The 13,072-nt window shown below is 36.5% G+C and overlaps 1 protein-coding gene across 1 annotated transcript; it reads right to left on the bottom strand.

The window, feature by feature from the left end:
- Positions 1 to 350: 350 nt before the first annotated feature.
- Positions 351 to 8,960, bottom strand: prelid3b (PRELI domain containing 3). Its single transcript, XM_053498110.1, has 6 exons — positions 8,890 to 8,960; positions 4,972 to 5,140; positions 4,372 to 4,461; positions 4,057 to 4,127; positions 3,004 to 3,106; positions 351 to 2,512 (listed from the first exon to the last, which is right to left on the bottom strand). Exons 1-6 carry the CDS (start codon positions 8,919 to 8,921, stop codon positions 2,396 to 2,398), a joined length of 582 nt encoding a protein of 193 aa, XP_053354085.1. The 5' UTR covers positions 8,922 to 8,960; the 3' UTR covers positions 351 to 2,395.
- Between the last annotated feature and the right edge of the window lie 4,112 nt (positions 8,961 to 13,072).

Genomic DNA, 13,072 nt, shown 5'->3' with positions numbered 1-13,072 from the left:
AGAGAGAAATAATTAAAATAATAGAGATGCTCAGACCTAAATAAAGAAACTAGAGCACTTTAGCAAATGCCATTTTTAGAGAAGTTGCAGAACCCCATAAATGATCAATTTCCAAATTGTAGTGGTGTTAGTAAATTTAAAAAAAATAACAGTTTCTTGGACTGCAAAGATTACACCCAGGAGGTCTATAAAGCTTGCATCATGATGGAGAATGTCCTCATCACAAATGACTTACAGACTTCCTTTGACGTCTACAAGAATAAATAAATTCTGAAATTAGTTCACTGGGTCATAGACACATGCAGTCAGTCTAAAAGTGTAGTATGAAAAACACCAGACAACACAGGGGCTTTACAAGAACTGCCTTTAAAAATAATCATTACTTTACATATCAGGTAAATAAGAAGTAATCAAGAGTCAATTGATTAAATGCCATAAAACATGTGTCCCACTTTGCATGTTCCTAGAAGAGCTTTTCTTGTCCAAGATGAAAAAATCAGTACAATTACCTTTTTACTCACAAAATAAAATCTAAACACCAAAAAAGAGTCATGTAATGTTTCTGTACCAACCATTGTATGCAATATCAAACACCCTCGGACATAAAATAAATAAATAAATATAATGTATTTTATCCTCCATAACTGCATTTTTGTTACAGACACATACATGCAAATTAATACTTCTCACAGTATATGACAATACCTTATTACTTAGCCTCAAGGGAAAAAAAGTACTTTAGGAGCCACCTCTCTACTTGCAAATAAATAATTGGTCCATCCAGCTCTATTCTACCAGAACATCTTACATAGCATTTTAACTAAAATACTCATTACAACTTCCACATTTACATTTACATTTAATAAACTATAGAAAGCCAATGAATTAAACATTACCTGGCTATACTGATTAGTGTGGTCTTTTCCAGATTAGATCAACAGTTTTACAATGCCTAGGATGCATAATGGCACAAGTCACAAGCCACAAGTTAGACATCTGACCATTAAACACAAGTTTCCTTTTTAATTATGTGCCAGATGTTAGAAATCTTTTTTTCCAAAAGGTTTTAAAAATCAACGACAGTTTTGTGTATGATGGTCACACATCCACAAACTTTAGGCCTGATAGCATATGTTGCCTTAATCAGGCCCTTTTTAACACTAAGATTAAAAAAAAAAATACATTTTAGAGTATTTCATAAGATCCTTGGAAAAAAGGCAGTATTTGCCTCGAGGCAGTTGCATCTAAGTTGGATTCATGTTTAATATTTCAGCATTGAGCCAATATCCAGTAAGTGCAGCTGCACACATCTACTTTTACAGTGTAAAAATCTTTTACATTTCCAATTTAAAAAAAAAAAAAAAAAGGTGTCTATATGTCAAATTATCCAAAGAACTTTGTTCCCTCAATTGTATAATAACTTAAGGTATTCAAATGTGTGTAAAATGCTATGCTTGCACAAAGCAGCATAGTGCGTTGTGGCGGTAGGAGCACGGTGGAGTGCAGCATGAATGGAGGGGATGAGCGTGTACCCATAGGTGATTTAACAAGAGCTTTGTTTCTCAGCGAGCGCTGGTGAAAGGGAGGACATGAGACAATGCTGGTATGCCGAGTGGCATAAGAACCGAACAGCAAGAACGGTGCTGTATATTTCTGTGATTTAAAATAAATCCTAAGAAATTTGAGGTCACAGCAGAATTCAAAATCTTGTGCAAAAAAATAAATTAAATAAAAATGTGAGCGTAATAAAAGAAACAGTGAAGTCTCACTATCGCAATTCATTTCCCTACCTCCCATTCCTTTACTTGCTTACTCTCTAAATTCTACGCTCCCATGATGAAAGTACATTTGACTGACTTCACTTTTTCTTGGAGATAGATGTTAAAAATATATAATAATAATTTGACCTTAGACCTATGCATAAATAAGGCAGATATGTTTTATCACAACTCTATTATTACCTGAAGAGTACATGTGCACAAAAATGCCAACTTTACTATAATGAATTAAAGCTAACAGCCATCACATAAAGTTGGCATTTTTATGGTGGAAATATATAAAAGAATTAATAAAATGCTATCTATCTATACATCTACACATAAATATAAACACGCAGTAAGGACTGCTTGCTCTGATCACACTTTAGAGTTATAAACGAGTTATAGACAACAGTCAAAACCACATCTTTCTTGTTCTTCAGTGCTAACAGACTGACAGGATCAATAAGAGTTTTTACGTGTCCAGCTAACCTCTAATATAGAGTCAGTTGTACAAGATAGATGTGGAAAACTCTGTTCCACAAATGCAAAGGAGAGCAAAGAATGTAGACTAGAATGAAAAAGATATACTGAAGTATTTGGCAAAGAAAGATGGTAAGGAACGCAGAGACATAAGTTCATTTTTCTGTGACTGCTGCAGCCATGGGTTTCCGTATCGAGCCTCTTGCTGTAATGGCTAGCTCCTCAATCTCTGCATTTAGACGCCTGATTACCCACTCCATTGCTTCACGGCCCTGCAGTGAGGTAGAAACACATCATAACTTAACTACTACTCTTGGAAGAAATAGTAAAACATATGCACAGCACTTTATCTAATTTAATCTTTAGTAATAAAAAGTTAATTAGTTTGAGCTCAGATAATGTGTATATGAAAAGAACAGTATCCAAGCAGATTGATAAATAACTGTAGGTTAATTTGGTCCAGTAAAAGCATACAGCTATATTTAAAAACATTTCTCTTCTTGCAAGCAGTAAGAGACACAATCTATATGACTAAAGCAAATACAGTAGTTGCAATTGCCTTATTTATTTATTTATTTTTACAGCTGAATTTATTTTTCACAGACCCAAATTCTAACAAAATACTTAATACTTAGAAAACAAGAAATACCGGTAAGTCTTAATTTTCCAAAAGTCCCACAGGCACCAAGCAAAAAAAACTTTACATACAATCACAAGATGAAAGCTAGCAAAAGAGAAGAGGATACAAGCAAATTATCCCAACCTTTCCTGCATTGGTTGAGATCGTTTTTGCCATAAGTCCTTCTAGATAGCTGCTCAAACTGACTCCCTTGACTGAGATGATGGCCTCCTGGGTCAGTACAGTCCTGTAATCAGATTAAATAGCATCACTGTAAAGGCTGGTGGTTTAAAACTCATATGTATGGTCACATACAACATATTGTATGTGGTAAGTTCGTCACAACATGCAAATTTTAAGACAATATGTTTTGAAGAAAGCTTTGCTCAATAGTTTAGGTTCAAGACAAAGTTAACAGTGAACATCAGGGCTCCAGTTAGCAACTAAAATTGTCAGGACAAGTTTTTATCTTATATACTGAAAGATTTGGTGACCAAATAAGGATCAATGACATGCAGTAATATGACAGACCCTCATACAGAGAGTGAGGGAACCCTTTTCTCAGGTCTAGTCATAGCAGTTGGACTCAGTATTCAGTCATCATTATCAGATAATGCTAATAAAGTAAGTTTCTTGTGCACACGACTGGTAGATTTTGGTTCATTATAATTGGACTTGCCCATTTTGACTTTAGAAGTCGAGAGCTCCTGGAACCTTGAACATACACTAGAAAAAATAAACTAAAGGGTAAAGAAAACATCTAAAAATAATAAAAGTGCTTATAAGATTGCTTAAGTTCATTTTCACACACACAATATGACAAGAACCTTTCGGAATTGATGGCTGTATGGACATAAGACACTCACTTGTTAGAGGTGCTACCAAAATGAACATATTCCAAGACTCAAATTGTAAAAGAGTGATAGAAATTGGCTGAGAATTGTAAACATTATAGTCCTTTTTATTTAGGAAAAAAAAAATTCTGATGTCATGAGTTTTGAGACACGCATGTGAGCTTGTGGACAGTTCTATTGGCTGTGCATGCATTTTCAACATCAGTCATCATGTTCATTTAACAGTTGGAAGCGTAAAGGTTGCATCGAGGCTTTCTTACACTCTTGCAAATAGAAGAAGCATGCACAAAACTAAGAAAGCTGAATTCTGTGATTTGTTATACACCAAATAGCCAGGTCTTACTTTAAGGGGTCTTCTGGGTGTGGTTTGTAGACAAGCCTTTCGTCTACAGATACCATATTCGTAAACGTGATCTGTGAATGCAAACATACAGAGAAAGTATTCATATCTGCATGTCTTTACAAAAAAAAATTACTGTGGTTAAAAAAAAGTCTGCTTGTTTAAAAACTTTTGCACATTTTAGCTGCCATCTCTGCATCTTTGTAAATTTACATAACTGTGGGTTAAATTAAGTTTAAATAATAATAAATGTATATGAGTAGAAAACTGTTTCTCTTCCTGTTAGCCTCTGGTAAGTGTAAAACATTCAGTTCTTACATTTGAAGACCGAAGCTCGAAAGTCTTCTCTTTGGGGTCCACAAGTGAATGTTCTTGAACATATGTACACGCACGCGCATTACCAATGATCTGTGGAAAGACAAAAAAAAAAAAAAAGTAAATAATATATAAACAATTTAATTGTATGAATACTGATCTATCAAAAGAAGATGGGATTCTTTTATTAAATTAAAATAACCACTATCATTCTTATACAGAATAAAAAAATCTTTAAAAAGTTTGCACAGATTACAAGGTCAAACAAGTAAGGTAAATAAGGTAACAAATAAGGTAAAACCAGTGCAAAGAATTAGAAGTAACAGCCACTAATGAATTTAACTGGATTATATTGTAGCCCTAGTGCATTCCCTTGTGTATGACTTCTACAGCCATAACCAACAATGCACTGTGTGAACATAAACAAGAGCTCTAAGCATCACACTACTGTTGGAACAGAATTGAAAGTTATTTAGGTTTTGCACTAGATAATGCGATCAAAGTTTTTAATGTAATAATACTGTATAACACATGCATTACCATAAACAATTATACACTCATCAGCAACGAGAAACATGTGTAAAGTTGAGAGGATGCTCTTACTGAATTGACTATAGACGGAAGGCCCCATTCTGTGCTGAGGAGGCGTTTACTATGAAGCCGGCCTTGCTGGTCCACTCGTCGATCTAACACATCTACTCCAAATACACTAGGGTTCATGGGGTTGGGGTATTTCTGCATAGCAGCATTGGTCACTGTCTCCCATGGGTGGCTGTAGAGAATATATTACAACAAAATTCATTTTTAAAGAAAATGACATGATGCTGATATACATACAGTAAATGTGGGAAAGCCACCTGACCATGAAATCCATATGTGCTTTTTGAAACATACCATTCCAGATTTAATCTTTCTTTGCTCTTATAATAACTCAGTGTTCTAATTTATCCTAAAGGTTGTCGATGGGGTTGAGGTTAGGGCTTACTCAAATTCTTCCACTCCAACATTGCCACATCCTGCCTTCATGGACCTTGCCCTTGTGTACAGAGGAACTGTCATGCTAGAACATGTTTTAGCACTAGCGCCTTTGTTTCACTGAGGGAAAACTGTACTGCTACAGAATAGAAAGGCATGCTGTGGAATTGTGTGCCTCCATCTTTGTGCTTACAGCTTAGAGCAGGCCTGAATAAAAGTAAAAAGCTTGAGGCTTGGTAGAGCAATCAATTGAATGCTTAAAAAAAACAAAAACAACCAGAGTTATTATACACGCGCGCGCACACACAGGTGGAAATACTAAAACGGATTTTACTGTGTGGGTCTGCACAAAGCATCTGTGCAGAAATAGCTAATTTTAATAAAACAAAGCATGTGCATAAATAAATGGGCTAGAGTTCTAGTACAGATATTATTTGGCCTGGTTTTTACCAGAGTGGGCAGATTTTTAGCACAGCAAAGGGGGATTTTGTCTGTGTGCGCTGGCAACCTGTGTGAGAGTGAAGGAGAGCCTGAGTCTGTGAAAATACAATTCATTATGTGTATTAGAGTTTAACTGAGTGAAAACGTAATTGTGTGTGTGCATAAAAACAATATTCTTTTGCTTAAGAATGGGCCCAAATATAAAGCCATACAGCCACAGGAGGAAATCAGTTCAGTCTTTGGTTCACATACATGTCGTACTGTGGGAAGCGCTCCCTACTGACCCTACAGTGTTGCAATTGATTTACCCAGGGCTGGTATCATATAAAATGTTTTGATACTTTGCTGTTATATTGTTGGTATATTAGAGTTATTGTTTTTAGACTCAAAACAACACGGAGTTGATTTAGCAAATGGACACAGCACATAACGAAATGTTGACCTCACATTCATGTCCTGTTAGTCAGAGCACATCTGTTTGTAAGTTAGCATTAGTGATTATCTGCAAGTACATCAGGGCATCAGTGTAAACTTTTTTAGTCATACAACTCAATCACATGTCTAGTCTGATGAAGTGAAACAAAGTCTTGCCGGAGTTGGAGTAGTATGACATTTTCATGGCAAAAACCTGAGTGTAAAATTGTGTGTGTAGTGCTCAGTTTTTATTTCCACTCACTCCACCCGTGCAACCAAATTGTATTTCCGCTCTGTGTGTGTGTAATTGGCATGTACAATTCTAATTAGCATATACTATAAATTAAACCTGATGCCTTAATTCTCACTGTTACACAGAGACTCTAAAAACAGCTTAAATGCTGCACAGAAGTATACCAAGTAGGGTAAGATTCAACAATAAAATCTTTGACAACAATAAATTCAACAGTATACATTATGTACTTAATTTAAAACTACCTAACAAACTTCGTGACATTTACCGTATGCTAATAGGAATACTAATGATGAAGTAGTTGTCCAAAAGCCCACATGCTATTTATTACCATTTTTTCTTAATTTATTACTGTTACCTAGGAACCAATAGAGAAGGTGCCAGTTTGATCTCTGTTAAGTTGCAAAAAATTTTTATTTTCACCTGTTTCTTAACAGACTACAGCAAATCAGAAAGTTTCAGATACAATATAGAAAATGGTATCGTAAAACGGCATACTTTTTGTTCACAATCCACATGTAAAGCACTACTCTGATAATATTAAATTAACAGACATCATAATCTCTTATCAATACGTTGCATGTAATCAGACGCGACTCCACGAAAACCAATCAGAAAGCATTATCACATCATGGGAAAACTTCACAGCTCTGTGTGCCACGTCTACCACGAGCTACCTCTCCAGGACTCAATGACGCAAATGTGTGTTAACACATAAGTACAGTGTAAAGGTCAATTTTTATGTTTCTTTACCAAAAACTTACAATGTATCATAAACACACAACAAACTTTGTACTGAATTATGGCAGTAGTGTGTTCCCTGGACTTAACACGAGGAGATTTCTATCTGTGGGAAACACTAAAGAATGTGGTGGCAAAAAAAAAAAAAGAAATAAGAAGGATAATGCGGAGCAAACCCTGTGTATACTCTAGTCAATGTAATTCCATATACAGTAGCTAGAACCAAAAGTGTCTGGATGCTAATGGTGACCACTATGAGCACCTAATGTGACTGCATAATTCAAACATGACTTTGATGTGTAGTAATAAATTTTTATTCATATATTTTTCATGTTTCAATGTGCATGTCTGATCAAGATCAACAATATTTTAGGTGCTTCACAATATTTTTAATATATATTTAGGTGGTGTAGTGGTTAGAGTGGTGGAGGTGCAAGACGTCCTGCACCTCCATGTTCTGGATTCAATTCCAGCCTTATGGCCTTTATCACAAGGGGGAAGTGTGTCCCCCTGGGCTTGGTGGGTTTTCTGTGGGTACTCCAGTTTCCTCCCACAGTACAAAGACATGCAGGTTAGGCTAACTGGTGTTCCCAAATTGCCCCTGTAGTGTGGAATGACAGGCGGGCGTCGAGCTCGCAACCCGACCCTTTAAGTAACTGTCACAGAAAGGACGGATATATCTCAAGGGTGGATAGTATCCGTTGTGTGCGTGTGTGTAAACACAATGATAATTACATCCAAAAAAAAGGGATTCTTGATATTAAATTACTTCATATGTGAATCTACAGGCATCTTTGCAAAATATATGGCTAGAATCACTGTACAACATAAATGTACAAATAAATGGTTTCTAAAAACATACTTCAGAAAGATTGGGTCTAATCTTTAAAGGGTTTTTTTCTATTAAGTTCTACGTTAATTTTACGTTTAATGAGACACGTGACAGAGAGTTCCAGAGGCTCCACACGTGTCTTTCCGAGCTCGTGAGCTGCCAGTGCAGCCGCTGACCGCGCGCGAGCGGCGCCTCAGGCTTCAGCAGGGGAAAGGTTACAGCTGATGACGCAATCTGACGGAGAGAGACTGAATGTACAGTATGCGCTGTGTGCTGGAAGGTGACCTGCCAATTATCACCAAGAACTCAGTGTCCAGCTTTAATCTGTACACTTTATGTCATCATGATGAAATACAGCTTTAAAGGCGTGATTTGCGACAGAAAACCCACAATGTCTGTTTAGATAATAGAACGCTAAAAACCATTCGTTTATCGCGCCAAAACAACTGTTTAATACAATCTACTTAACGCAGATACTGTGACTGACATACATAATAGTGAAAGATAAATAAAGTACATAAAATACCTCCAAATAATTGGTGTAAGTGAACAGCTTTGAATGTCTAGAGCAAGCTAACCAAAGCAAAAAAGTTAACAAAATAAACAACCAATTATGGCAACTGGGTTTAAATACATTAAAAACAGTTACATATATTCCTAATTAGGATTATTTCTAGCTAGTGGCAGCCGGCTTCTAGAATCAATGGTCACATGAAACCAAGGTCGAAAAGTTGGAGTTAGCCAAGCTAGCCAAAAAGCTATAACAAACTCAAACCTTAATCTGAATAACATCTGCTAGGCACTACATAAGAACACTCTATGACAAACAATTTTATCGTCATTTAGAAACAAATTCAGTACTAACTTGAAAATGTGTTCCGACGCCCAGATCTTCATCGTGTCTCGTGCTCGCCTATGACGAATTGACCCGGCAAATGCTCCTCTCCTTTTCTTAGGCTTAATGCACCGATCAGTTCGGTATATCGCCACCTAGTGGACTGGGGGTGCTGCGCGTGACTCGCGGTTACTGTTACGTGTCATGTATGTCGTCCATTTATGGCGCAAAATTCAAACTCGCATGTTTTACTCACTCACCGTCTACACCGCTTTATCCTGTATTCGGGGGTGACAAGGGGGTGTCCCAGGAGACAAGGGGCACGAGGCGGGGTATGTACACCCTGGATAGAGTGCCAATCCATCACAGGGCACAAAAACACACACAGACACACTTACACACAATCATTGGACTGTGAGAGGAAATCGGAGTACCCAGAGAAAACTCACCAAGCACAGGGGGAACATGCACACTCCACACACAGAGACGGGAATCGAACCTGGCCAGGAACGGAACTCTGACCCTGGCGGTGCAAGGCGACAGTGCTTACCATTACACCACCGTGTTTTAATCAGTTATAATTAACTGTTATTAGGCTTATTATGTTTCTTTTTAGCGCCCATGCTATCGCTCTGATAATGCAGTTTTAATAGTGCTGATGACTTTTCTCTTTTTTTCAATCATCCAGGCCCTTTTTGGGGGGTCAAAAACTCATGAAAATCAGCACACAGGTTGGAATCTGCTGCCATTAGGATGTCTGCGGGTCTGGGCCCTGAACATGGCTCACAGGAGATTTAGCTCATACACATTTACTGTACATACATGTCAATCTCGGTACACTTCAAGATCTCATTGAGCTAAACAGTTTCCACTATGCATGTCATGGGGTCAACTCAACAGGTCAGATATTTTGATTTATTTCAAACACACATAATGGACACACATTACATACACTACACTACACACATACTACACACACACTACACATCCAACACACAAACACAAACATTACGCACAGACTACACATATACACACACATACTACATACACACGCACTTCACACACATGCACACATACACACGCACATTCTACACAAATACACTCACATACAGTACTACACACACATTACACATCTTACACACACACTACACATCTTACACAAATGATGACCGGCCCAGCTCATTTACTGTGTGCGTGACCCTTGAAACTGTGAAAATTTCACACCTCTGAAATAAAAATATAGATCATATATCTTGTCTTCTTGTTGTTCACCAGCGGTTGACATCCACCACGTTGCAATACAGCCACCTTCTTTCTGGTCTTGATTTACCTTGTCTTCCTTTCAGTTTGATTAATTACACTGTGCTATGTAAAAGTTTAAATAATTAGAGCTGTGTATGTATGATGTCATCACTGTGGGTGTGGTCCAGTCAACTTCCAGGATGGGTGGAAAAAGTATGATAATATAAAAAGGTAAAGCTTGATTTTGGGTTTGTAATACATATGAAAACTATTGTTATCTGTTACTAAGAGTCAAATAGTTAAATATTGTTATATTGACCAATTCAATATGTGTAAAGTGGGACAAGGTGTTATTGGTTAGGTGGGACAGCAAATTAAAAAGTACTGCACATTTCAAAACTTGATTTGACTTGAAATTTGTCAGCAGCTCTAGCAATCTATTTAGCTGCAGGACAATAATTTGACCCATCTGAAACAGAGTAATTTTTTGCCACGACCACAGGATATGTCTTCTGACATGGTTGTTTAAGAAATAAGAAGCTACTCAATGCATCAGTTAGGGTTAAATAACTTGGTGCCAGCTAAACCATATTAAGTACTGCAGTTATTAACTATTTGCTTAGTTAAGTCCATTGGGCCAAGTAGATATAGCTGGAAGATTAAAGTAAAAACTGACAAAGAACATGCGATTTCCATAACTGTCCCACTTTATCAATGTTCACCCTAATTTTTATGATGAACGCAAGAATTCCTAAAAAGACTAATAGTAAGCAGATGAATAGCCTAAAGTATGTAACATTTACAAATTATTGCTTAAAAATATTTGGGTTACTTACAAATTATTAGTAAAAACTAATATTACAATAACAGTACAATTATTCTTATTAACTCATCAAATTAACAAATGAAATCATCCAATTAATTAAATTTAACAAGCAAATTATTTCATTAACTACTTATATATTGCCATGTCTCATGCAAGTTCTGCAGCAAGGTGCACTGATGGATGATTTTTTATTGCCCTCTTTTTGCAAAATCATAAACCATTAATCACTTGTTCCTTACACCATTCCCTCTGAACTGAGCAGTTTTGCTCTCTATGGTACTGTGCTTGATTTGCCAGCTAACTTGCCTTACCTGAACAGTAAGTGTCTATGGGTTATAGTCTAGTGGAAGATGGGTAATACATGAGCCAAAGCAACTTGGTCTTCAATAATGGCTTGGCAGTGCCAAATCAACTCCTTAAACCATTCTTGAACATTTCTTGCACTGTGGCAGGGAGCATTATCCTACTGATAAAAGCCATTACCATCAGGGCATACCATTTTTATGAAGGGGTGTACTTGGTAAAACCCCTTAGCTGTGTGAAAAGAACTGGACAAACCCTTTGTGACATCACCTATAGGTTTTCCGAAGAGTGGTTTTAAGCTCAAATGTTAGCTCTCTTTTTGCCTCCATATTGGCAGGAGCTGGCTCTGCCTCAACCTTGGTTAGTTCATAAATTGTCAAATAAGCAGAAATGCTAATGCTTATGAACTCTCATGTGTTTGTGTGTTTGTGTTTCACACCAATAACAATGTCATTTTTTCTTACAATCTTAACATAACATTTTAGTGCATCTTTTAACCTTACTGTACTTTGTATGCTTGCAGTAGGCCTTGCAATAATACAAAAATTGGCTCATACAGGGTAGCAATGGTAGCAACTTATTATGTCTAATGTATTCAAAATTGGCACTGGATAATGGAAAACAATGTTTGATTGCTTCCAAATGGTTTGACCAATCTTCTCCATTTATTGTTGGAAGCAGGCAAAAAACAATGACTCCTTTTTGATATATAGTTTTTGGGGGTGAGTGCAAAATGTAGTGTGTGAGAGCAATGTAAACACAAAGGTAATTTTTGGTAATTCACTTCTCCCACAGTTTTACTTTCCATAATGAATGAATTTAGAGGAAAACCATTAGCCTCATTCCTTAAATGATTGGAATGATTTTTAGCCCAATCTCTTCATTATTTTTTTGTTGAAGTTATGCAAACACAAAATATAATAATAATAATAATAATAATAATAATAATAATAATAATAATAATAATAATAATAATAATAACAACAATAACAATAACAATAACAATCATCATCATCATCATCATCATCATTCATAGATACAATTCCTGGAGATGTGCTGAAAGATGAAGCACAGCTTTTCCTGGACATATTTGCAAAAACAGCGGTAAAGTTTTCTTTAGGTTTAAATTTGGCCCCTTGGGAGTACTTGATGGACACAAGCAACACAGCAACATTCTCTCTGGCCATTATCTTGGCTTTAAAATTTGGTGGTCATGGCTATCTGAAGGTTATAGATGTTTAAATGGTTTTGCTCCTTGAGTGCACTAGAGAGGCACTGGGATAGAACAATTGTCTCCAGGCTTAAAAGCTCTACCCATATCCAAAGTTTGGTGGTCTGACATCTAAGACTTTTATACAGACTTCTTTAAGACAGTGAAAATGGAGTTCTTTTTAGTCCCACATGTTCTACCTGCCTGCAAAGGTTGGTGGTCGTGAGTTCAACTGTCTGGGAGATTTGGGGGCTTAAATTTTATGCCCCTTGTGGTGCTGTCCCCAGGCCAAGGCGCCCTACTTGGCTGTAAAGTTTGCAAAGTGACCCAATGAACTGTTAGGTTTATAGCTTTTTAGCACGAGACACCCAAAAATCCCAAAAGGGTGGGAAAGAAAAATAAATAAATAAATAAATAAAAATATATTAATGATGGGCCCAAGCACCCTGTGTCATCGCCACCCCAGGTTTTTGTTTAAGATAATATATTTGACATATTTTAAAAAAGGGATAATAATATAATAATAATAATAATAATGATAATAATATTGGTGTTATTATAAGATGATAATAATATTGGTGTTATTATTATTACTATTATTATAAGTAGTAGTAGTAAGTATATTAGTAGTG

Source organism: Clarias gariepinus, chromosome 6, assembly GCF_024256425.1.
Source record: "Clarias gariepinus isolate MV-2021 ecotype Netherlands chromosome 6, CGAR_prim_01v2, whole genome shotgun sequence".
Classification (NCBI taxonomy): Eukaryota; Metazoa; Chordata; class Actinopteri; order Siluriformes; family Clariidae; genus Clarias; species Clarias gariepinus.
The sequence above is the reverse complement of the archived record's forward strand: the minus strand, read 5'-3'. Positions and strand labels throughout refer to the sequence as shown.